Source organism: Bos taurus, chromosome 8, assembly GCF_002263795.3.
Source record: "Bos taurus isolate L1 Dominette 01449 registration number 42190680 breed Hereford chromosome 8, ARS-UCD2.0, whole genome shotgun sequence".
NCBI lineage: Eukaryota > Metazoa > Chordata > Mammalia > Artiodactyla > Bovidae > Bos > Bos taurus.
The window spans coordinates 72,728,409-72,751,116 of NC_037335.1; the positions used below are offsets into that span (position 1 = coordinate 72,728,409).

General features: G+C 41.1%; 2 protein-coding genes across 4 annotated transcripts in view; both read right to left on the reverse strand.

Annotated features, from left to right (window-relative positions):
- Positions 1-3,797: 3,797 nt before the first annotated feature.
- Positions 3,798-11,655, reverse strand: GNRH1 (gonadotropin releasing hormone 1). 2 transcript variants are annotated; one of them, NM_001078137.1, is made up of 4 exons: positions 7,533-7,592; positions 6,578-6,719; positions 5,513-5,608; positions 3,798-4,007 (listed from the first exon to the last, which is right to left on the reverse strand). In NM_001078137.1, exons 2-4 carry the CDS (start codon positions 6,716-6,718, stop codon positions 3,966-3,968), a joined length of 279 nt encoding a protein of 92 aa, NP_001071605.1. In that variant the 5' UTR covers position 6,719; positions 7,533-7,592; the 3' UTR covers positions 3,798-3,965. The 2 variants fall into 2 exon arrangements, with proteins under 2 accessions (NP_001071605.1, XP_059745263.1); XM_059889280.1 differs by having other exon boundaries at positions 6,578-11,655.
- Positions 11,656-11,736: 81 nt separating this feature from the next.
- KCTD9 (potassium channel tetramerization domain containing 9) overlaps positions 11,737-22,708 on the reverse strand; it is an 81,423-nt gene continuing 70,451 nt past the window's right edge. For both annotated transcript variants that reach the window (XM_005210290.3, NM_001102269.1), the window contains exons 10-12: positions 17,846-17,951; positions 16,420-16,553; positions 11,737-13,648 (exon numbers count right to left, since the gene is read on the reverse strand). In XM_005210290.3, the coding sequence (XP_005210347.1) occupies positions 13,532-13,648; positions 16,420-16,553; positions 17,846-17,951 (357 nt within the window). In that variant the 3' untranslated portion in view covers positions 11,737-13,531. The remainder of the gene's footprint in view (positions 13,649-16,419; positions 16,554-17,845; positions 17,952-22,708) is intronic.

The following is a 22,708-nucleotide window of genomic DNA, read 5'->3' on the forward strand; positions in this document are numbered from 1 at the left end:
TGGTAAAGAACCCTCCTACCAATGCAGGGGACAGAAAGAGACACAGGTTTGATCCCTGAGTCAGGAAGATTCCTTGGAGTAGGAAATGGCAACCTGCTCCAGTATTCTTGCCTAGAGAATCCCATGGGCAGAGGAGCCTGGCAGGGACCATGGAGTCAAAAACAGTTGGACATGACTGAGCGACTTAGCATAAGCACAATGGTGTTAGGAAGTGTTCTAATTTCATTCTTTTACATGTAGCTGTCCAGTTTGCCCAGCAACATTTATTGCAGAGGCTGTCTTTGCCCCATTGAATATTCTTTGCTCTTTTGACAAAAATAAGATACCCATAGGTGCGTGGGTTTATTTCTGGGCTTTCTATCTTGTTCCATTGGTCTATATTTCTGTTTTTGTGCCAGTACCACACTGTCTTGATGAAGCATGATGGCTGCGATGGAGCAGAGTGTGGCCGAGAGGAGCTACCCCACGTCCAAGGTAAGGAGCAGTGGCTGCGCTTTACTGGAGCAGCTGTGAAGAAATGCCCCACGTCCAAGGTAAGAGAAACCCAAGTAAGACGGTAGGCACAGAGGGCATCAGAGGGCAGACAGACTGAAACCACAATCACAGACAACTAGCCAATCTGATCACACAGACCATAGCCTTGTCTAATTCAATGAAACTAAGCCATGCCATGTGTGGCCACCCAAGATGGACGGGTCATGGTAGAGAGGTCTGACAGAATGTGGTCCACTGGAGAAGGGAATGGCAAACCACTTCAGTATTCTTGCCTTGAGAACCCCATGAACAGTATGAAAAGGCAAAAAGATACAAACTGAAAGATGAACTCCCCAGGTTGGTAGGTGCCCAAGATGCTACTGGAGATCAGTGGAGAAAACTCCAGAAAGAATGAAGGGATGGAGCCAAAGCAGAAACAATACCCAGTTGTGGATGGGACTGGTGATAGAAGCAAGGTTCAATGCTGTAAAGAGCAATATTGCATGGGAACCTGGAATGTTAGGTCCATGAATCAAGGCAAATAGGAAGTGGTCAAACAGGAGATGACAAGAGTGAACGTCGACATTCTAGAAATCCACGAACTAAGATGGACTACAATGGGTGAATTTAACTCAGATGACCGCTATATCTACTACTGTGGGCAGGAATCCCTCAGAAGAAATGGAGTAGCCATCATGGTCAACAAAAGAGTCCGAATGCAGTACTTGGATGCAATCTCCAAAACGACAGAATGATCTCTGTTTGTTTCCAAGGCAAACCATTCAATGTCATGGTAATTCAAGTCTATTCCCCGACCAGTAACACTAAAGAAGCTGAAATGGAACAGTTCTATGAAGACCTACAAGACCTTCTAGAACTAACACTCAAAAAATATGTCTTTTTCATTATAGGGGACTGGAATCCAAAAGTAAGAAGTCAAGAAACACCTGGAGTAACAGGCAAATTTGGCTTTGGAATACAGAATGAAGCAGAGCAAGACTTCACATTCCAGGATGTCTGGCTCTAGGTGAGTGATCACACCATCGTAATTATCTGGGTTGTGAAGATCTTTTTGGTACAGTTCTTCTGTGTATTCTTGCCACCTCTTCTTAATATCTTCTGCTTCCATTAGGTCCATACCATTTCTGTCCTTTATCGAGCCCATCTTTGCATGAAATGTTCCCTTGGTATCTCTAATTTTCTTGAAGAGATCTCTAGTCTTTCCCATTCTGTTGTTTTCTTCTATTTCGTCGCATTGATCGCTGGGGAACGCTTTCTTATCTCTTCTTGCTGTTCTTTGGAACTCTGCATTCAGATGCTTATATGTTTACTTTTCTCCTTTGCTTTTTGCTTCTCTTCTTTTCACAGCTATTTGTAAGGCCTCCCCAGACAGCCATTTTACTTTTTTGCATTTCTTTTTCATGGGGATGGTCTTGATCCCTGTCTCCTGTACAATGTCACGAACCTGAGTCCAAATTTGTATGCAGGTCAGGAAGCAACAGTTAGAACTGGGCATGGAACAACAGACTGGTTCCAAATAGGAGAAAGAGTACATCAAGGCTGTATATTGTCACCCTGCTTATTTAACTTCTATAAAGCATACATCATGAGAAACGCTGGCTGGAAGAAGCACAAGCTGGAATCAAGATTGCCGGGAGAAATCTCAATAACCTCAGATATGCAGATGACACCACCCTTATGGCAGAAAGTGAAGAGGAACTAAAAAGCCTCTTGATGAAAGTGAAGGTGGAGAGTGAAAAAGTTGACTTAAAGCTCAACATTTCAGAAAACTAAGATCATGGCATCTGGTCCCATCACATCATGGGAAATAGATGGGGAAACAGTGGAAACAGTGTCAGACTTTATGTTCTGGGCTCCAAAATCACTGCAGATGGTGATTGCAGCCATGAAATAAAAAGACGCTTACTCCTTGGAAGGAAAGTTATGACCAACCTAGATAGCATATTCAAAAGCAGAGACATTACTTTGCCAACAAAGGTCCGTCTAGTCAAGGCTATGGTTTTTCCAGTGGTCATGTATGGATGTGAGTGTTGGACTGTGAAGAAAGCTGAGCGCCAAAGAATTGATGCTTTTGAACTGTGGTGTTGGAGAAGATTCTTGAGATTCCCTTAGACTTCAAGGAGATCCAACCAGTCCATTCTGAAGGAGATCAGCCCTAGGATTTCTTTGGAAGGACTGATGCTAAAGCTGAAACTCCAGTACTTTGGCCACCTCATGCAAAGAGTTGACTCATTGGAAAAGACTCTGATGCTGGAAGGGATTGGGGGCAGGAGGAGAAGGGGACGACAGAGGATGAGATGGCTGGATGGCATCACTGACTCGATGGACATGAGTCTGAGTGAACTCTGGGATTTAGTGATGGACAGGGAGGCCTGGCGTGCTGTGATTCATGGGGTCGCAAAGAGTTGGACACAACTGAGTGACTGAACTGAACTGATTATAGGTAGTCAATTCTGGAGAATGAATGGTGCCAGTGCTGTTTGACCAGGGGACAAGAGAACACCTGACACCTGTCTTCAACTGACTATAATCCATATGTTTCTGAACTGAAATAATCAGAAAAATCAGACAAGGGAACAGTACTATTTTTAGGGCTTGGTCCAAACCTTATTATGCACCTCTTGCTCTGATGAACCTAGAGGGACCAAATGGAGCCCAAAGGATCATTGGACCAGGAGCCCAGTGAGGCCTCATTTCCCCGAGGCCTCTCCCAGGCTCTGGTTGACTTACAAAGGGATTGGAGACAATCTGGGGGTGAGTGGGGAAACTTTGGCCTTGGCCCCATCTAACTTCTGTAGGTCAGAGAGAAAGCTTTCTTCCCATAGAAAACTGGACTGAGTTGGTATTGGGCTTAGAGCGATTGTCCTGTGAGTGCAGGGTGGTGGTGGGAATGGGGGAGGAAGGGAGCCATGTGATTCCTTGAGTCAGCAATAACATGGCCTTTGTGTTATCTCCTCTTCTCTGCACCCCCGCCTCCCACGCTGTGAACACATTTAAGAAGCACGCCCTTGGAGGCTTGTGGGCTTCCCGGGTGGCACTAGTGGTAAAAAAAAACCTGCCTGCCAGTGCAGGAGACATAAAAGACACTTGTTCAATCCCTGAGTCAGGAAGATCCCCTGGAGGTGGACCTGGCAACATACTCCAGTATTCTTGCCTGGAGAATCCTTTGGACAGAGGAGCATGGTGGGCTACAGTCCATAGGGTCACAAAGAGCTGGACAGGACTTCAGTGACTTAACACACTAGTATGCATGGAGGCTTACCATGGCCCTCCCACACCAGAGTTCTGAGTTAGAGAAAGACTTAACATTCATGCCATTTTATTCCCAGTACGAGCACTTCCATCATGAAATCCATGCAACCTGGTGTAAGAATTTCTGAAATTCACACAATTTACAGACGTTAAATGGGTCACAGATTTCAAAATCAGAATCATACTTCAGTGTTATCAGTTTTTCTGGTCCTGTGGATTTATATCTTCCTCTGCCCAGTTTCCTCTTCAATCAGACTTTCCTGAAAAATAAATCAGTAATAAATATATCAAAGTTGATTTTCTGAGCTGAATGTCAACTTTTTTTGACATTTAAATTTTTTTAAATATTGATATTTAAATAATAGATCCATTTGTTTTTTTTCACACTAAAAAGTGCTAGAGAGCTGGATCATGCTTTATGAATCAAATAAACATAAGATCTATTAATACATTGTTTCTAAGTATAGGGTGTGAGGACAGAGGTGAAAGAGAAGTCTGTCTTTTGACTTGTTCATCTATTATTAATCCAGTCTTTGCCTCAATTCTTTCTAGTGTCATATTCAGAAAATGTCACAGCTTGCTTTTATTTTATCATGAGGTAAGTAGAATTGAAAAAAAGGAAATAAAGATATTTGTCCACTTTTTTTTAAAAGAGTGGTTTTTACATTTTACTGATTTATTTTAAAAAATTTATTTGGCTGTACCTGGTCTTAGTTGCGGCATGTGGGACCTAGTTCTCTGACCAAGGATTGAACCCGGGCCCTCTGCATTGGGAGCATGGAGCCTTAGCCACTGGACCACCAGGGAAGTCCCTGTCCACTTTTTCTTTGTCCTGTCACTCATCTGCAGATGTGATGTTTTCAGGCTTTCTCTGTTCCTGGCCATAACTGAAAGTGAACTGTAATGCTTTCTCCATAGAATTATCCAGGCAAGAATACTGGAGGGGGTTGCCATGCCCTTCTCCAGGGGATCTTCCCAACCCAGGGATTGAACCCAGGTCTCCCACACTGCAGATAGATTCTACACCATCTGAGCCACCAGGAAAGCCTGTAATGCCTTCTAACTGCTGCAAATAAGTGGACCACATTGCTCAGAGAATATCAATATTGAATTCAGGATTCAACTTCTATATTCAAGTCTCTTTATATATACATGTATGTATTTTTTTTTTTAATAAAAAACCTACATTGAGTTAGTAGATTTCCATTTAGGGTGGGAATTTGGAAACTGGTTTGTCCAATCAGAAAACCAGAAATCAAATCTGTAGCTCTGAATTGTAAATTGAGCAGTTGGGGATTCTTTATTCCAAAAAGAAAGAAAATTCTGTAGCGCACCATTTTTGATTTCTACATTTCCCGGAGAAAACCGTGTTATACCAAGAACTCTTGAAGAATTTGGTGGAAAAGTGTGGATTAGCCTAGAGGAGAATAATCGAGAGAGTTTGATGAATATACTTGAAGCACTGACAGGTAGCTATGGAAAGAAATTTGTCAGTCATTCCTAAGCCAGAGCTGAGATTAGTGGACACAGTTTGCAAAGAGATTTCAATTTAAGAAATGAAACAAGGTTCCGGCCATTAGTACTGTGTAACCACTGAGAAAGGGTGTTAAGAAATGACAAGGGCCCAGTACAAGAGGAATTCAGGCCATCAGGAAGGTAAGCCCTGCAGTGGCTGAGAGGGAGTTGTCCTAAGAGGATGACCAAAGAGGTGGTGCCCAGGACCCATCCATCTCTAAAGCTCCATGTTGTTAACATTGTAACTCACCAGAGCTGCCTTCAGGTCCCTCAGAGGAGAATGGGACTGGTGAACAATGCACCCACAGCACTTAGGTTCTACTGGCTGATCGACCTCCTTGGCTATCTGCGAATAAAGATTATTGAAGATGGAGGTAAAGAAATGAAATGGGATTTTTCGTTTCCACCAAAAATTGTATGTGGAAGGTGAAGTCGGGGGACTATGGGACTGAGAAAGTTGCGAGTTGGGATGGGGACTTTTTTTCAATTCTCCTTTTAAAAAATGTTAATTTTTTTTATTTTCTGGCTGCACCATGCAACATGTAGGATTTTTAAATTTTTTTTATGGTATACTGTCAGACACTTTTATAGATTGGTGTGCAGCTCCGGAGGCCATAGTAAGGAGAGAGAATATTTTTCTTCCTAGAAGTGATGAAAATGAAGTACTTTGAACCTCACAAGGAGGAAGTATACAAAAAAATACAAGAGCTTAGAGTTATGACTAGGATTGTTCTAATTTTCTAGTTTTTACTAAATATGTCATAGTTAATAGAGAATTGCTTCACAAATAGTCTGTGGAGAGGATTCTGGGCTTCTTTATTTCATACTGTGCATGTGCTAAGTCACTTCAGTCATGTCCGCCTCTTTGCAACCCCATGGACTATAGCTTGCCAGGCTCCTATGTCCATAGGATTCTCCAGGCAAGAATATTGGAGTGGGTTGCCATTTCCTCCTCCAGGGGATCTTCCTGACCCAGAGATGGAACCCAGGTCTCCTGCATTACAGGCAGATGATTCTTTACCACTGAGCCACCTGAGAAGCCTTATTGTTTCTAGGTCTTTTGGTGATTCTGTATCCTTAGAGTATAGCTTGCTCCTTTGCACCTGTTCCTCTGGAATCATTCCTGTTCTTTGTTCCACTGGTCTCTGTCCGAATTAAAGCAGGAATGGGGCTTGACTTGGGAAGTGCTTATCTCCCCAAGAATACTTGGGTCAGGGGCAAGAATCCATAGCACACTTGGGCACACAAAGGATTTTAGTATCCTTCAGTTGGATCACATAAGCCACGTCTCATTTTGAAGCTGAGAGGGACTTACCTCTTGGAAAGAATCAATCACGTTCTCAGCATTTCTCTTTCCTCCAGGGCGCAGCCCATAGGACCAGTGTTGACCAGAGCAACCCACCACACAGAGAATCAGCAGGATTAATCCAGCTAGAAGTTTGGGAGTTGGCTTCATTCTGAGGAATATCAACACAGTGATAAAAATAGACCCAGACTGGGTTAAGCAAAGACCTCTTTGGTGAAAATCCTAACACTGGGGTCACTCACCCCGCAGAAGACGAAAGTGGGAGTGATCTACAGTTTTCACATAAAAGTACTTTCTTACCTTGGAGACAAAGCCAGTCCTTTAACATGTTGAGTACTTTTCAGAATTAAACTGTTCTGATTTTTATTATTTATTTGCTTATCCAAACCTCAGGATTCCACCTTTATCAAATTCACTTTTTACCTTAGTACTTTCTCCCCCTGTGATTGAGATTCTTTCCTGAGATAAAGAAAATTGGGCCATCTGCTCTGAAAAGTGGCTCCGACTAGAAGTCTCTGGCTAATAAAAGTTGCTTGACATTAAATGGTTACCCTGTGGTGCTAATTGCATTTTGCTGAGTGTGTGTCCTTTGGTCCTCCACATGGACGCTGACTGGACCATCTGTGAGCACGAGAGAGGACCTCACACTTTTCAAAGCTCCGAGTCCCAGACCAGCTGCCTCCCTGGCCACAGCGGCCTTCAGCCATCTGATGACATGTGGAATTCTCACAGATTAAATTTCCATTGGTGGGGAAGAAGCTAAAGACAGAACCAAATATTGGTTGATGAGCTCTTGCAGTTCCCCACAGGCTGGAGCTCTATGGCTGGAGGTGACAAGGACCAAGAAGGTCAAGGCTTCTATAGACACCACACCTGGCCTTAAGCCCTTAGGGTATAAAATGCCCTATAGATAGACAATAGCACGCAGTCTAAACAAAAGTGCTAGAAATACAAAGCATTTTACCTGTTTGAGAGCAGAGAGTCCCCCAAATCTCAAGCTTCCTTTGAAGTGTGTTGAATCTGACTGTTCACTTTTCTAGCTTCCTTTTTATATGAAACTTTTCCAAGACACCGAAATCTTCCCCACTGGTAAACTGCATTGCACATAGACTGTGTTTTTTTTTTCTTTTTTTAATAGTAATTTCTTAAAGCCTCACATCAAGCCCTTAATGGTGTATATAATTGGAACACCCACTGGTGTATCTGTTAAATTTAGTTAAATCTTGGCCATTAAAATCTCACCTAAGACTTTTATAGTCGAGGCCACAATTCAAGAGATTAAAATCTAGCTAGGTAGAGTTCCCTTGAGGAAACTGACAGGCCAATCAAGAGTTCAAGGAAAATAGCGGTCTTAGACTAAGTCATGCTAAATGGCACACATGGAAACTGTCACTAAGGAGCCCATGTAATAGTAATTGTATAGTCAGGATGTATAGGAGCAGCTCTCAGCTCTTAGATTCCCCATGTGTAAAATGAGCTGAGTTATAAGGAATAAGAAGTGAGTATTGGTACTGTCCCAAACCCATACAGAATCGCTAAAGTAGATGGTAGGAGTTTGGAAATCCCCTAGTCTTTTACCCTCCAGGTTTCTTCTTTGACTATTATTTTTTAAAATTTTTATCTGAGCGTAGTTGATCAACAAGGCTTGTTACCCTCTGTTGTACAGCAAAGAGAACCAGCCCCACACATACATATACCCACTCTCTCTCTCCCAACTCTCCTCCCTCATAGGTCATTACAGAGTATTGGGTAGAGTTCCCTGTGTATACAGCAGGTCTATTTATTTAACTTTTTTTGCCCTATCATGCAGGATCTTAATTCCCCAACCAGGGATCGAACTCGCACCCTCTCCAGTGGAAGTGTGGAATCTCAACTGCTGGACCACCGGGTAAGTCTCTTTATTTTTAAAAATTGGAGTATTGTTGACTTACAATGTTGTGTTAGTTTCAGGTGTACAGCAAATATATATACATATATTCTTTTTTAGGTGCTTTTCCCTTATAGGTTATTACAAAATACTGAGTGTAGTTCCCTGTGCTATACAGTGTGTCCTTGTTGTTTATGTTTTATATATAGTAATATGTATCATCTGCTGATCCCAAACTCATTTATCCCCCTCCTTTTTCCTCTGGTAACCCTAAATGTGTTTTCTATGTCTCGGATTCTATTTCAGTTTTATAAATAAGCTCATTTGTATCGTGTTTGAGATCTCACATATAAACAACAGCCTATGATGTTTTTGTCTAGTTTACTTTGTATGATAATCTCTAGGTCCTTCCATGTTGCTGCAAATGGTATTATTCTGTCCTTTTTTATGGCGAAGTAGTATTCCATCCTGTATATACACCACGTTGTCTTTCTTGCAAGCCTTCTACAGTATCAAAAAGTTAAGGAGAAATGTTGCAGTTTGAATGTGCTAAGTGCAAAAATAACCAGCCAGAGGTTCAGCTCATTTCAGTAGATGGTTATTGAGTTAAAAGACACAAATGCCTATGCTAAAGGTCGTGGGAGTACAAAGATGAGAGATAATATGGCATGTGAATGACGCTAACCTTGCTCATTATCACAGCCCTGCAAAGCAGATCTCATGATCTAAATTTCAGAGATAGACATTCCACCCCAGAAGTGGGCTAATGGACGTTATATTTACACAGTAAAAGCATTTTAAAAAGAGAACCATTACTCTTTATTATATTTATTTGAATACATGATTATCTTCTCCTAATTTAAAAGTCATGATACTCAAAGATCACATCTTATTTAAACATCTATTAGTAAGTCCCCAGCATTGCCTGGAGAATCCTAGGCACAGGGGAGCCTGGTGGGCTGCCGTCTATGGGGTCGCGCAGAGTCGGACACGACTGAAGCGACTTAGCAGCAGCAGCAGCAGCAGCATTTAGTCAGCATTCAATAGATTGGAATGAATGAACGAAAGGTAAGGACCTTTTAACCTGATCAGATCTGTTTCCTCTTCTGCATCAAAGATGTGTTTTAACTGACTTAGAATGAAATCTTCATGTCCAGTTGGATGAGGGTCTGTTACATTCGCTAAGCAGTAAATTGTTTCAAAATAACTGGATGTGTATTCACTTTAGAGTTAAGATTGGAAATTTCTCCTTGAGTAGGATGCTAGATCAGTCAGCTGTTGCCCAGTGTTATCTGGAAATAATTAATTACATCTACAAGAATTTTGGCATAAAAAGCAATGTTGGTCCACGCAAATAAACTTCTTTGCCCAGCCACCTCTGTGGAGGTTGTCAGATCTGTGATAGGGTAGAGAAGAGGATGAACTTTAATTGCAAATCTAGGGGGAATTAAAAATAGAATGTAAGTGATTGACTTTATCTCATTTAGACACTTTGAATAATTTAAGTGCCATTCTGACATGGAGGAATGGAACCTCATCTCCCTATGAAGGTATGAGAGGCTGGTTTTCAACAAGAGTCCGTTTTGTTTGAACGATGGATGCTGTTTAAGGTGTGATGTGCTTGTAACAGTATTGCTGAAGCAGATGTGTCTTTGGTTGAGACTAATGAAAGGGGAGTTGAGGCTTTGACCCTTGTCATGTTAATCTTTTGTCCCTGGTTAAGCTTCCCTGGATTACTGGTAGCCAATTTCCGTCAGTTGATATTCAGTCTTGGAAAAATGCTTTGAAATTTTTAGATGAATGCAGCCACATGGTCTGTGAATTCCTTCACTATGCGTCATGCCCTTGAAACCTGCCTTAGCATTGTCATAGATCTCAAGGGCAAAGGCCAAACTTGTTTATTTTCTACAGCACCAAATCGGGTATCAAACAAATATACAATTAATAGAATGTGGAGGTTTGGTGACAAACTGATCCTTGTCACAGTTCCAACGACAGATCAATTTGCCATGAAGCTGAATTTAGTAAATAGGATTTAAATAATTGAATTTTACCCTTAAACATTTTTCCCCCTAAATTTAGAAATCTCCTAAATTTTAAAGTATGGCTCTCTATAAAGGGAAAATGGCTTTTTTTTTAGCATTTAAAAAAAGCACCTCAAAATTACTAAAATGTAACAATGATTTAGTAGGTAGAACTAGTGGTAAAGAATCTACCTCCCAATGCAGGAGAAGCAAAAGACGTGGGTTTGATCCCTGGCTTGGGAAGATCCCCCGGAGGAGTAAATGGCAACCCATTCCAATATTCTTGCCTGGGTAGCCCATGGACAGAGGAGTCCATGGGGTCACAAAGTCAGACACAACTGAGCGAATGAATACAACACACACAATCTTGCTGAATGACAGATGGAAACCTTCTTTGTCCTAATGTAAAATCTCAGCAGGAAGGACTCATGAACTCCTGCTGACATATCTAAGGTTGTGACAGGGTTTCAGATAATTAATCCTTGCATAAGGTACTTTGTGAAAAATAATAACTGCTTTTCCTTGTAGAGTTGTACCTTTTAAAGACAATATTTCCTTGGAGATTTAAAAAACTACTAGGGTTTTTCATATATTAAAGATTAAAGTTGACTAGGGGTAGATTTATTGCCAATTCATAAAATGAACAGTTGGAGAAAATACCCCAACTCTTGATTTATGATGGTAAACTTTGTAAGAAAATGAATATACAATATTTCATTGCTTTGAAATTACAGCTAAAAGACTATTACAGCATAATACATATTGCTCTAAACAGGTACATGAGTACAAATTTTCTCAATGTAGATCATTAGCTTATCTAGTTTAAAACCCTTTTCTAGACTTTCCCGCCCCTCCCCAAACAACTGTGTTTTAAACCTGTGTGTACAATCATGTTTCACTGCAAGGGTTAATGGGAGTTTTGAAATGTTCCTTCCTGCTTAAACTTCTTTCTCCTGGTTGTCAGGCAAGAACACTTTAGGCACAATGTATTTCACAAACCCAATAAAGCTAACAGGTAAAAATGTTCATCAGCTAAAGAGTAACACAAATGAGTTACTGGAAGACAGCCTTTTTTGGTCAGCATTAATGAAATGTCTGTGTTGTTAGCATGGTGGATTTTAAGAGGAGAATCATAAAATAATCATGCTTCAAGAAATAAGTTTAAAGGCACTTTCTTCTTTTTCACACAGACCCTCCGGGCCGGTCTTAAAACGCATACTGAAGAAATTAAGTAAATTTGGAAAGTTCTAATTTCCAAAAGCAAGACAAGAAACACCTTTTCAACATTTCACATCATTTATTAATGCAGGACACATTAGATCCAAAATCTGCATTTTCTAAGCATACTGTGTTTGGATCTTTCAGATTCTTCTGCAGGTTTAGGTTATGTCTACAGAGGTACCCTTAAGTGGATGAACAACACATTCTCTAATTATTGAAAATATAGTACAGAGTGAAATGATTTAAATATAATTTAGGCACATATTGATTATGAAAATAGATTATCTCTCAATACAATACTTCTCTGTCTTGGTAAAAATAATAAAGCAAAGAAAATAATTCATTTCTGAAGTTGCTTTCCTTCACCTGTAAAGGTCTATCTCCTCCCACTTATGCATATGTACCCTTTACCGTTAAGGAAAGCTTTGCATATGTATAGAAGAATAAGCTATGTAAATACTGAAGACATGTCATTCTCCCACAGGAGACAAAGTGGTTTTTAACGATTCCTTGCCTCACACAGATGAGTCTGGAGAATTCAGAACCCATTTGGACACAGCTTACATCCCTGCTCTTGGGGGTCGACATAAGGACACACCAGTTACTGGTAAGGAAGTTCAGGCCCTGCCCCTGCAGAGCAAGTGACTCGAGGAAGCCAGGCTAAAATGTATTAAACGACAACACACCAGAACTATAAGAACCAAGGTGCTGACTGAATTGGTAGTCCATCTTGGAACCAGCCGAAAACCTTTATTTCCATTTAAGCTTTTTGATAACTATGGTCAAACTGTCAGTTTAGAATTCTTTGTTCCCCACGGTAGGGTCAGAGCTGCAGTTCTGTTGACTTCTAAAAGATGAATCTGCCATATTCATTCATATTTTATAGCTTTGATGGCAGTGGGTTTGGATTTCACACCCATTTCCAAGCTGGCCTTGTTTATCTGGCATTTGAGTTAAATGAATGTTAATTATGCGCCTTGGGTTTTTGGTTTTCAACTCTCTTCCTATGCTTGTTTTGACTGTACAGGGAGGAAACTAAGCGAGTAGTGTAAATAGATAAAATTGCCTGGGCTGGCATGGAGTGGAACTTGTTTAGAATGAAATTGTAAGTTGAAACCTCAGTGAAAAGCTGTAGGTAAATTGTTCACCATCCAGAGAGTTCCACTGCAAATGTAGCTGACGATGTATATATGATGTCTCTTTCCTGCCACTCTATCAGTAACACGGTTTCTTTAATTTAGCTACTCTTTTGTACTTAAAAAAAAAAAAATTCTTAAAATGAACCTGAAAAGAGAGCCTTGGGGAGTCTGATCTTACCATCTTCACACGGTGTGACAGGTATTCAAAGTAGGAGAGGCCCCACTAAAGCTATTTAGAAACCTGAACAACTTCTGCAAAATTGTAAAGTTCAACAATTTAAATATCCATACTGCATCTAGAGAGTCAATAAATATAATTGCATATGTTGTGCTTTTCATAAATTAAATTCCTCAAATGCATTTCAAACCCAGATGGTATTTCAACATCATGCCTATTTAAAAGCAAATATAATAGATACTATTTATTCCTGGTCGCAAGGCCACCAGGCAAATCCCCCTACTCCACTCCAAAGGCAGCAATCTAATCTAGCTTCCCTAAATCTACTGAAGGAGTGCTTCTCTGTTAAAAATCAGAATGTGGGGAAAAAAGTCACTTTTTCCCCATTATGCACCTCTGAGAACAAGCATAATCCTCTAAATGTTTTTTAATTCCCTTACAGTGTTATTTCTTCTAGATAACCGAGTGGGTGGAGAAAGAAGAGTGATAAGGAAAACTTTTGTCGTCTTCGGCAACTTCCTCCCTCCAGGCCTCTCATCTGACGCTCTGTGACATGTGTAGTGGTGTCAGCATCTCTTCAAAGATGGCGCCCTTCACATTGGAACCCCGCAGGTTGGCTTCTTGAAGGTCACACCCAGACAGGTCACAATTCTGCAGGACACAAACAGTGTTCATGGAACTAACAGATTAAAGGGCTTATCTGTTCCTTCTTAAAATGGTTCCTGGGGCATATCAGGAAAAGGTTCCTAAAGAATAAAACTCAGTTATTTCTGGAAAACTTTCAGAAGTTTTAGGAGAAAGCCGTATTTTTTCTCTCTAGTTGATGCTTACTCAGGCTGACCACCACAAATATATATAAACAAAGGTCAACGATGAAGCATGTCCCTTTTGAATTTTAAGCATTTAAAATCCAGAATGTAAAATGTATCTAAACAATTTTATGGGCTTCCCTGGGAATATGGGGCTTGAATGGAAGCAGCTCCACTGCCAGACAAACTCAGAGGGTCTGAGCATCAGAAACTGATTTCTGGGACCTGAGATAATCTTTATTCTTTTTTTAAAATTTATATTGGAGTCTAGTTGATTCTGGAGAAGGAAATGGCAACCCACTCCAGTATTCTTGCCTGGAAAGTCCCATGGGCAGAAAACCCTGGCAGGCTTACAGTCCATGGGGTCGCAAGAGTCAGACATGACTTAGTGACTAAAACACACATAGCTGATTTACCCTGTTGTGTTAGTTTCACGTATACAGCCAAGTGATTTAGTTATATATCTCTCTGGGGTTCCCAGGTGGCGCTAGTGGTAAAGAACCTGCCTGCAAATGCAGGAGATGTGAGTTGAATCCCTGGAGGAGAGCATGGCAACTCACTCCAGTATTCTTGCCTGGAGAATCTGATGGACAGAGAAGCCTGGTGGGCTATAGTCCATGGCGTCACAAGAGAGTCGGACATGACTGAGTGACTTAATGGTTTTACCACAATCTATGAACAATAATGCAAGGCATGGGGGTAGGGAAGATTCAGATTTTTAAACAGAGAAAGGGATTTTACTTAATAATTGTATCACGTAGCTGCCTAACATTAACATTCTCAGAGTAAGGAATTGCCTTTTTTTAACCCCCCAATTATGTATACAATTCAGTGAGTTTTAACAGATCTATATACAGCAGTGTAACCACCACAACTGGTAGTTGCTTTCAAATTTCCCTTGAGATCAGAGAGTGACAGATGGGACAGGGATTTTTGGTTAAGTCCCTAGGGATGGTGGGGATGATGGTTAGAGAGAAGGGTGACTGCACATAACCTTTATAGTATAGAGGGTTAGCAGCTGCCCCAACAGTCATTCTGATTAGTCTTTGCAATCAGATAAAGGGAGGCATTCTACTGTTTAAATAAAGAACTCATGTGTAGTCACATGCTAACTGAAACAAAGGGAAAAGATCCTCATCTTAGGTGACAGTAACAATATTTAAAAAGTTAAATAACTACTTATAATAGGTTTATACCTTCAGTCTTAAGCTGGTTCTTTTTGCCTTCAAGTTCAACGGGGCCTGCTACTATGCTGCTAAGAGCTATCAAGAGAACAAGGTAAATTCAGATAAGAAATCTAGATGCTAGCTATGAAACAGGATCACTGAATTAAGGATTGTATTTTGGACCTTAGGACTAAATAGGACTGCATAGGAAGGAAGTATAGAGTGAAAGAAGGATAGATGAAAACACAGAAACAGTACTCTTAGTATTATAATGAAAAAAGAGCAAGATGAAAACATTTAAAAAAATCAACAAGCTAAATGTTGACATACTATTCTCTAGAATCCAATCTATGCCAGATTTTCTTGTATTAGGTCTGTATTGTTCGGTACAATACTCCTAGTCACACACAGCAGTTTACATTTAAATGAATTTTAATTAAATACAACTTACAAATCCATCCCTCGGTTGCTCTGGCTCAATAGCCAGATTCGGCTGGTAGGTGCTGGACTGAATAGCACAGCCACAGGACATGCCCATTGTTGCCGAAAGAGCTATCAGACAGTGATATAGACCCATTAACAGCTATGCAGTCTGCCAGCTCAATCTGCAACTCAAGATGATATATACCAGACAATTCTGATGAAAAAGATGACTGGCTGGACAGAATTAAAGTCTCAGGTTGAGATTCAAAAAAGAATATGATGCCAATTTAGAACAGGCTTTCCCTGAACCTGATTTCAAACACAGATATCATTTCAATTTCCAAACAAGTTTAAGAAATAATCTGGCTCCATTTAATTCTGTTTGGAATTAAAATCTAAGAAAACCACAATCAAGTGGATTAAAAAAGCATATATCAAATGTATCTACCTGAGGGAGATCCAAGGAAAAGAGGAGAGATCAGCTCAGACTGAATGCCAGATGAACCTTCAAATATGCCATCTAGAAAAACGGTACTGATGAACCTATTGGCAGGGCAGGAACAGAGACGCAGAGAACAGACTTGCAGACATGAGGCAGGGAAGGAGAGAGCGAGACAGACAGAGTAGCACTGCCCCCCACACACTAGCTTGTGTAAAATAGATGGTGGGAGGCTGCTGTATAGCATGGGGAGCTCAGCTCCGTGCTCTGTGATAAAAATAGAGGGACGGGGTATGTATGTCTACCTATGGCTGATGTTGTAGTACCAGCAGAAGCTAACAACATTGTAAAGAAATTCTACTCCAGTTAAGAATAAAATCTGAACCCTAGCATCTGTAACTTAGGTAAGTAGATTCTGCTCTGGAATTCAAATTTGTTTAAACAAGCAACTGAAAGAAAAGCATTCCATCAACCTGGTTGGCACGTTACCTGGCAGTATTGAACAGCCAACTACTTTGCTTTATTTAAGTACATTTTGCAGGAGCTACTCAGTCATTCTGGATGAACAAATACTCAGTGACTCACCTCCAAATCAGTTCCTGCCAGAGTTGCCCCTCGGAGGTTACAGTTCTTCAACTTTGCATTCTTTAAGGTTGCAACTCTCAGGTTAATTCCTGTCATTTGACTTCCTTCCATATCCACACCTTTCAGATTAGCACCTAAAGTGAATATATTTTAGGAGCAGTTGAACTTAAAAATATTTATAGTCATTTATATTCAAAAGATGCAAGATGACTTAACAGGGGTAAATGTTGACCTCTGCGTCCTTTGGAAATGACTGAATTATAAATCTGTCTCTTGACCAATGTACATACATATGGAGTTCTTTGTTAACAATCTGTTTGCTTATATTATGAATTAAGAATTCATGTTTTAGTCTGTATTTTTGAGGGAGGAATTCAATTTGGTCCTAGAGTTTGCACTTTTAAATATGCCTCCAAAAATTTATGGTGATGGAAATGAGTTATGTGTTTTCTGCTGCTTGCTAAGTCGCTTCAGTCGTGTCCGACTCTGTGCTACCCCATAGACGGCAGCCCACCAGGCTCCCCCGTCCCTGGGATTCTCCAGGCAAGAACACTGGAGTGGGTTGCCATTTCCTTCTCCAATGCATAAAAGTGAAAATGAAGTTGCTCAGTCGTGTCTGACTCTTAGGGATCCCATGGACTGCAGCCCACCAGGCTCCTCCATCCATGGGATTTTCCAGGCAAGAGTACTGGAGTGGGGTGCCATTGCCTTTTCCATATGTGTCTTCTAGATATACAAATAAACAAAATGACAAGTTCATGGACAAAACAAAGCAATAAGGAATTCGCAGACAAAACATTACATCCAAAAGTGATAAAAAACTGTCTGGCTTTATGCAAACTGAAGTTCTTCATTTTGGTCCACAATTAAGACTGTGGTGTTCTGTTATGGTGCCCTGGGGGAAGGATGGAAGAAGGGATAGTTAGGGAGATGGGGATGGACAGGTACACACTGCTATATTTAAAATGGATAACCAACAAGGACTGACTATATAGTATAGGGAACTCTGCTCAATGTTACGTGTCGGCCTGGATTAGAGGGGAGTTTAGGGGAGAATGAATACATGTTTATGTATGGCTGAGTCCCTTTATTGTCCACCTGAAACATTCACAGCATTGTTAATCAGCTATATTCCAATATAAAATGAAAAGTTTAAAAAACAATGCTGTTCTGTTTGGACATTTAAGATGTTGATACTTATCTCCAGCTGAAGCTTCGTTAAAAACTGGAGGCCACATTTCCTGAGTTCAGCATGCTGGTTTCCATCACTGAGACCAAACAATGGCTTAGCCCTTTGCAAATCCTCTAAGACAGAAGAAATGTTCCTCCCTATGGTTATATTTTACCAGTAACAATTATTTTGCTGGGCTTTTTACTTAATGGTGTGTTTTTACTTTAGAGAAGGTAATTACAGAGAGACTCTTACCTTCTAAATTGGCTTTGAGACCAGAGGGATCTTCAAAATTACACAGCTTCAAGGATGCTCCCTCTGCATTAGAACACAGCATCTTGACGCCCTGGAGATTGGCACACTGGCCATGGAAAGAGTAAAGTCTGTGTTTATTATGGTTCAGAATTTTGTTTGGACTAGAAAAAATTGGCTCAAAGTAAAAGAAGAAAAGAAAAAAAAAAATCTGATATACTCACAATCAACTATTTTGTTTACAATAATTGTGAGAAGTTTTTAAAATAGTTGTTTTAAAAGAAAAAAAGCCAAATAAACAATAGCATTCCTACTTTACATGAAAAGAGTTTAGATAAAGAAGCTGGGGAGGGAGGACCATGACATCCCTATTTCTATTTTTATAAACCGCTCAGCTCATGACAATGTAACAGTTAACGTATGAAGAAAGCATAAAGTTGTTAGGGATCTAGATCTTCTCTTATTACTGCAGGAATGCAATTTCTGATGCTCAGTAATGTTGTCACTACCTTCAATTCAAAGGTCGGACTGCTAAGGCCAGCAATGAAAAGTGCCATCTAGCTACAAACACCACCAAGTTGCTTGTAGGGTCTTTCTGTACCAACCATCGCTCCAAAACATTGTCAACCCTGAGTACCCAAATGGCAGTTCAAGATATAAAGAGGAAAAAGAAAGTACATTTTGGAACTTTAAATTTAATGCCATCAGATCTGATGTCTAACAACTACTGGATATGGCAGGAAGCTATCTATAAAGTCAGTGATAATGTTAGACCTTCCCTAATTGGGGCCAAAGCAGAAGGTAAAAAGTATTTTAAAAACCCTCAGACATTAAAGAAATGATAATTGCAGTTGTTATTATAATTAGACCAATGAAGAAATCTAAATGCCTAAGCCTGATTAGGGCTTCCCTTGTAGCTCAGTCAGTAAAGAATCTGCCTGCAGTGCAGGAGACCTGGATTTGATCCCTTGGTCAGGAAGATCCCCTGAAGAAGGAAATGACAACCCACTCCAGCATTCTTGCCCAGAAAATCCCACAGATAGAGGAGCCTGGTGGGCTGTAGTCCATGGGGTCCCAAAGAGTCGGGCACAACTGAGTGACCAACACTTACTTACTTAAGCCTGATTAAGTTATGTGATAACCATACCAAGAAAAATCCTTGTCTCATAAATGCAGTTTTATTCACCCACAGCCAATTCTAATGAACAGAAGATGAACTACAGACCATTTCAAATCACAGATAACTGACAATCAGGTTTGCATTTCCATCCATGCCTGTGCTTTAACACGAGGTAGTTCAGAAGCTCAGACTGACAGGTAGGATAATGAGGACCTAGAAGATAACTCAAAGATGATTAGATTTTATGTACTTGAAAATATACTGTAAAAGGACAGGAAGGTGATATCTGAAAATAAATGTCTCTGGTTCTCGATGTAATGCTCCCAGGTAGAATATAAGTATTCCCAAGGTTATTATGTAAGTACTGCTCTCTACTCAAGGCTGTACTATGAATTCTCACAAAGAAATATATAAGAAACTCAGTGAGATTTTTTTGTCTTCAAAAACTGCAAAAAGTATTTCACCCTCTATTCATCAAATGGTAAAAGCAGGTCACCAACACTGCCACCTCAGAATGCAGCTACTAAGGAAATCAGCATTCTAGTTAGAAGATTTGGGCTATTTACTTTATCAAGGGGCAGTGGTTTTGATGAAAGCAGTTATTACTGTTTTTGAAAAGGGTAATGATATTAAGATTATGCTTAGGGCTTCCTTGGTGGCTCAGTGGTAGAGTTTGCCAGCTAATGCAGGAGACATGGGTTTGATCCCTGGTCCAGGAAGGTCCCACATGCCACCAGGCATCAAATCTCGGTGCACAACTACTGAGCCCGTGCTCTGAAACCCATGTGCTGCTAACTACTGAAGTCCAAATGCTCTGGAGCCCATGCTCTGTAATAAGAGAAGCCACCAAAATAAGAAACCCATGCACTGCAATGAGACAGCAGTCACCACTCGCTGCAACTAGAGAAAGGCCTACACAGCAACAAAGACCCAAAACAGCCAAATAAATAAATAAAACTATTAAAAAGCAAAAGATTGTTTGATAAATGGTCCTTGTCTTTAACAGAATAAAATATTTACAGGTAAAATAAGTTGCTTCAAAAATACTCTGTGGAGAGGAATAGACCATACACAACTGTTTCAACAGTGATACTGTTGATGCTGAGTAATGGAGATACAAAGGGATTCACTACACTAGCTCATTTTTGTCTATATTTCACATTTTCCAAAGGAAAAAGTCATCAAAAAAGACATAAGGAAAAGAAAACACCTGCTTTAGAGTCTAGCTCTAATGCTGCTGACAAACCAGCCTTTGGGGCTTGGGTAAGGGCACGTTTCGGTTTCTTAGTCTGTAAGACAGGGTCATACTCATCTTCAGTGTCCGTTCCAGGTCTTATCATCTGTTAAGTCTTGTACTGGGAATGTGCAATGGATTCATAAGAGCTGGATTACTATACCAGCTCCTACGCAGCAGGCTAAAGTCAACAATGAAAGGCAGATCAGGTAGAAGATGCATTCTAAAGGCACTGACAGAACAGAGGGTGCAGCTCAGACATGAACCCTGATAGCAGCTAAGGTCATCTTGATTGACAGCAGAATTGGAGGGTTCCTGCAGAAGGTTTCACAGCCCACAAGGGATCAACCAGGGAGAAGTTCAACAAGAGGGGTGGGAACGTCAGGTGCACCTTGTGCTTAGCTGGCCTCATATTCTGTGGACACTGCAGTACATATGACTGTTCATTAGCAGCCATCTTCAAGTGCCAAAGACTATTAGCCACTAGTTTTTACTTTCACAGCCCCTACACTCTGGGCGGTGACTCCTCAACATGAGCCATTTTAATCAATAAACTTGCAGTTCTGCAGCACTTTAGTATGTATCAGGTAAAATTACATAGGCCGTTGCAAGACAAAGATGGCAGAGTAAAAGGACCTTGCGCTCATATCTTATGAGCACACCAAAATCACAGCAAACAACTATCCACAGAAATGACCGGAATCTACCCAAAAAAGATACTCTCTATCCAAACACATAAAGAAGAAACCACGAGATGGTAGGAGGGGTGCACTTATAATACAGTCAAACCTCATACCACCCAGGTGGGCAACCCACAGACTGGACAGTAATTATATCACAAAAGTTCTCCCACAGGAATGAGAGCTCTGAGCCCCACACCAGGGTCCCCAGCCTAAAGGTCCAGCACTGGGGGGAGGAGGCCCACAGAGCATTTTGCTTTGAAAGCCAGGAGGGCTTGATTGTAGATTGAGGGAAACAAAGGGGACCATGGGAAAGAGACTCAACTCTTGGAGAGCTAAGATAAGATCTTACACACACCAGAATCCAGGTCAAAAGCACTGATTCCATAGAAGCCTGGGCCAGACCTACCTGCTAGTCTTAGAGGGTCTCCTAGGGAGGTGGCAGGTGGGAGGCAGTTGTATTTCTCACTGGGTTCTTAAGCTGGTGGTGGACATAGTGGAAATCTATGTGAACTCCGGCTGGAGGCCCACATCTTGAGTCCTTGACACCAAGACCTGGCCCCACACAACAGCATGTAGGCTCCAGTGCTGGGATGCCTCAGGCCAACCAACCCACAAGCCAGAAATACAGCCCCAACTATCAGCAGACAGGCTTACTGAGCCCACAGAAACCTCCAGACATGCCCCTGGACATGCCCTTGCCCACCACAGGGCCAAGACCCAGCTCTAGAGGCAAGTGGGCAGGCATGAGCCCCTCCTGCCAGAAAGACTGCACAAGCCTCTAACCAGCCTCACACACCAGGGGGCAGACACCTGAAGCAAGAAAACTACGATCCTGCAGAACTAAGTCCATAAATATGAGTCAGAAACTATGCTGGGATCAGGCTGGTCCCTGGCTCTTAATGATGAGAAGGGAGTATACTGCTAGACACACAGGACAGCCCCCACTGAGGGCCACTTCCCCAAGGTTGAGAAATGTTACTAAGCTACTACATACATTGCTATTGCTAAGTCACTTCAGTCGTGTCTGACTCTGTGTGACCCCACAGACGGCAGCCTACCAGGCTTCCCCATCCCTGGGATTCTCCAGGCAAGAACACTGGAGTGGGTTGCCATTTCCTTCTCCAATGCATGAAAGTGGAAAGTGAAAGCGAAGTCGCTCAGTCGTGTCCAACCCTCAGTGACCCCATGGACTGCAGCCTTCCAGGCTCCTCCATCCATGGGATTTTCCAGGCAAGAGTACTGGAGTGGGGTGCCATTGCTTTCTCCAACTACATACATAAGAAATACAAATAGAAATTTAAACAAAATGTAACAGCAAAGGAATATAGTCCAGACAAAAGAACAAGATAAAACCTCAGAACAACTAAGTGAAGTGGAGATAGGCAATCTACCTGAGAAAGAGTTCAGAGTAATGATCGTAAAGATGATCCAAGAACTTTGGAAAAGAATGGATGCAGAGAGAGAAGTTGCAAGAAATTCTCAACAAAGAGTTAGAAAATACAAAGAATAAACAGAGTTGAAGAATCTAATAACTGAAATGAAAAGCACACAGAAGGAATCAACAGCAGAATAAATGAGGCAGAGGAACAAGGAGAGAGAAGAACTGTCTTCTAGTGAGTTGGAAGACAGACTGGTGGAGATCACTGCTGTGGAACAGAATCAGGAAAAATAATGAAAAGAAATGAGGACAGTTTAAGAGACCTCAGGGAAAAATGTCAAATGCATCAAGATTTGCATGATAGAGGTCCCAAAAGAAGATGAGGGAGAGAAAGGGCCTGAGAAAATATCTGAAGAGATAATAGCATGGGAAAGGAAATAGTCACCCAAAT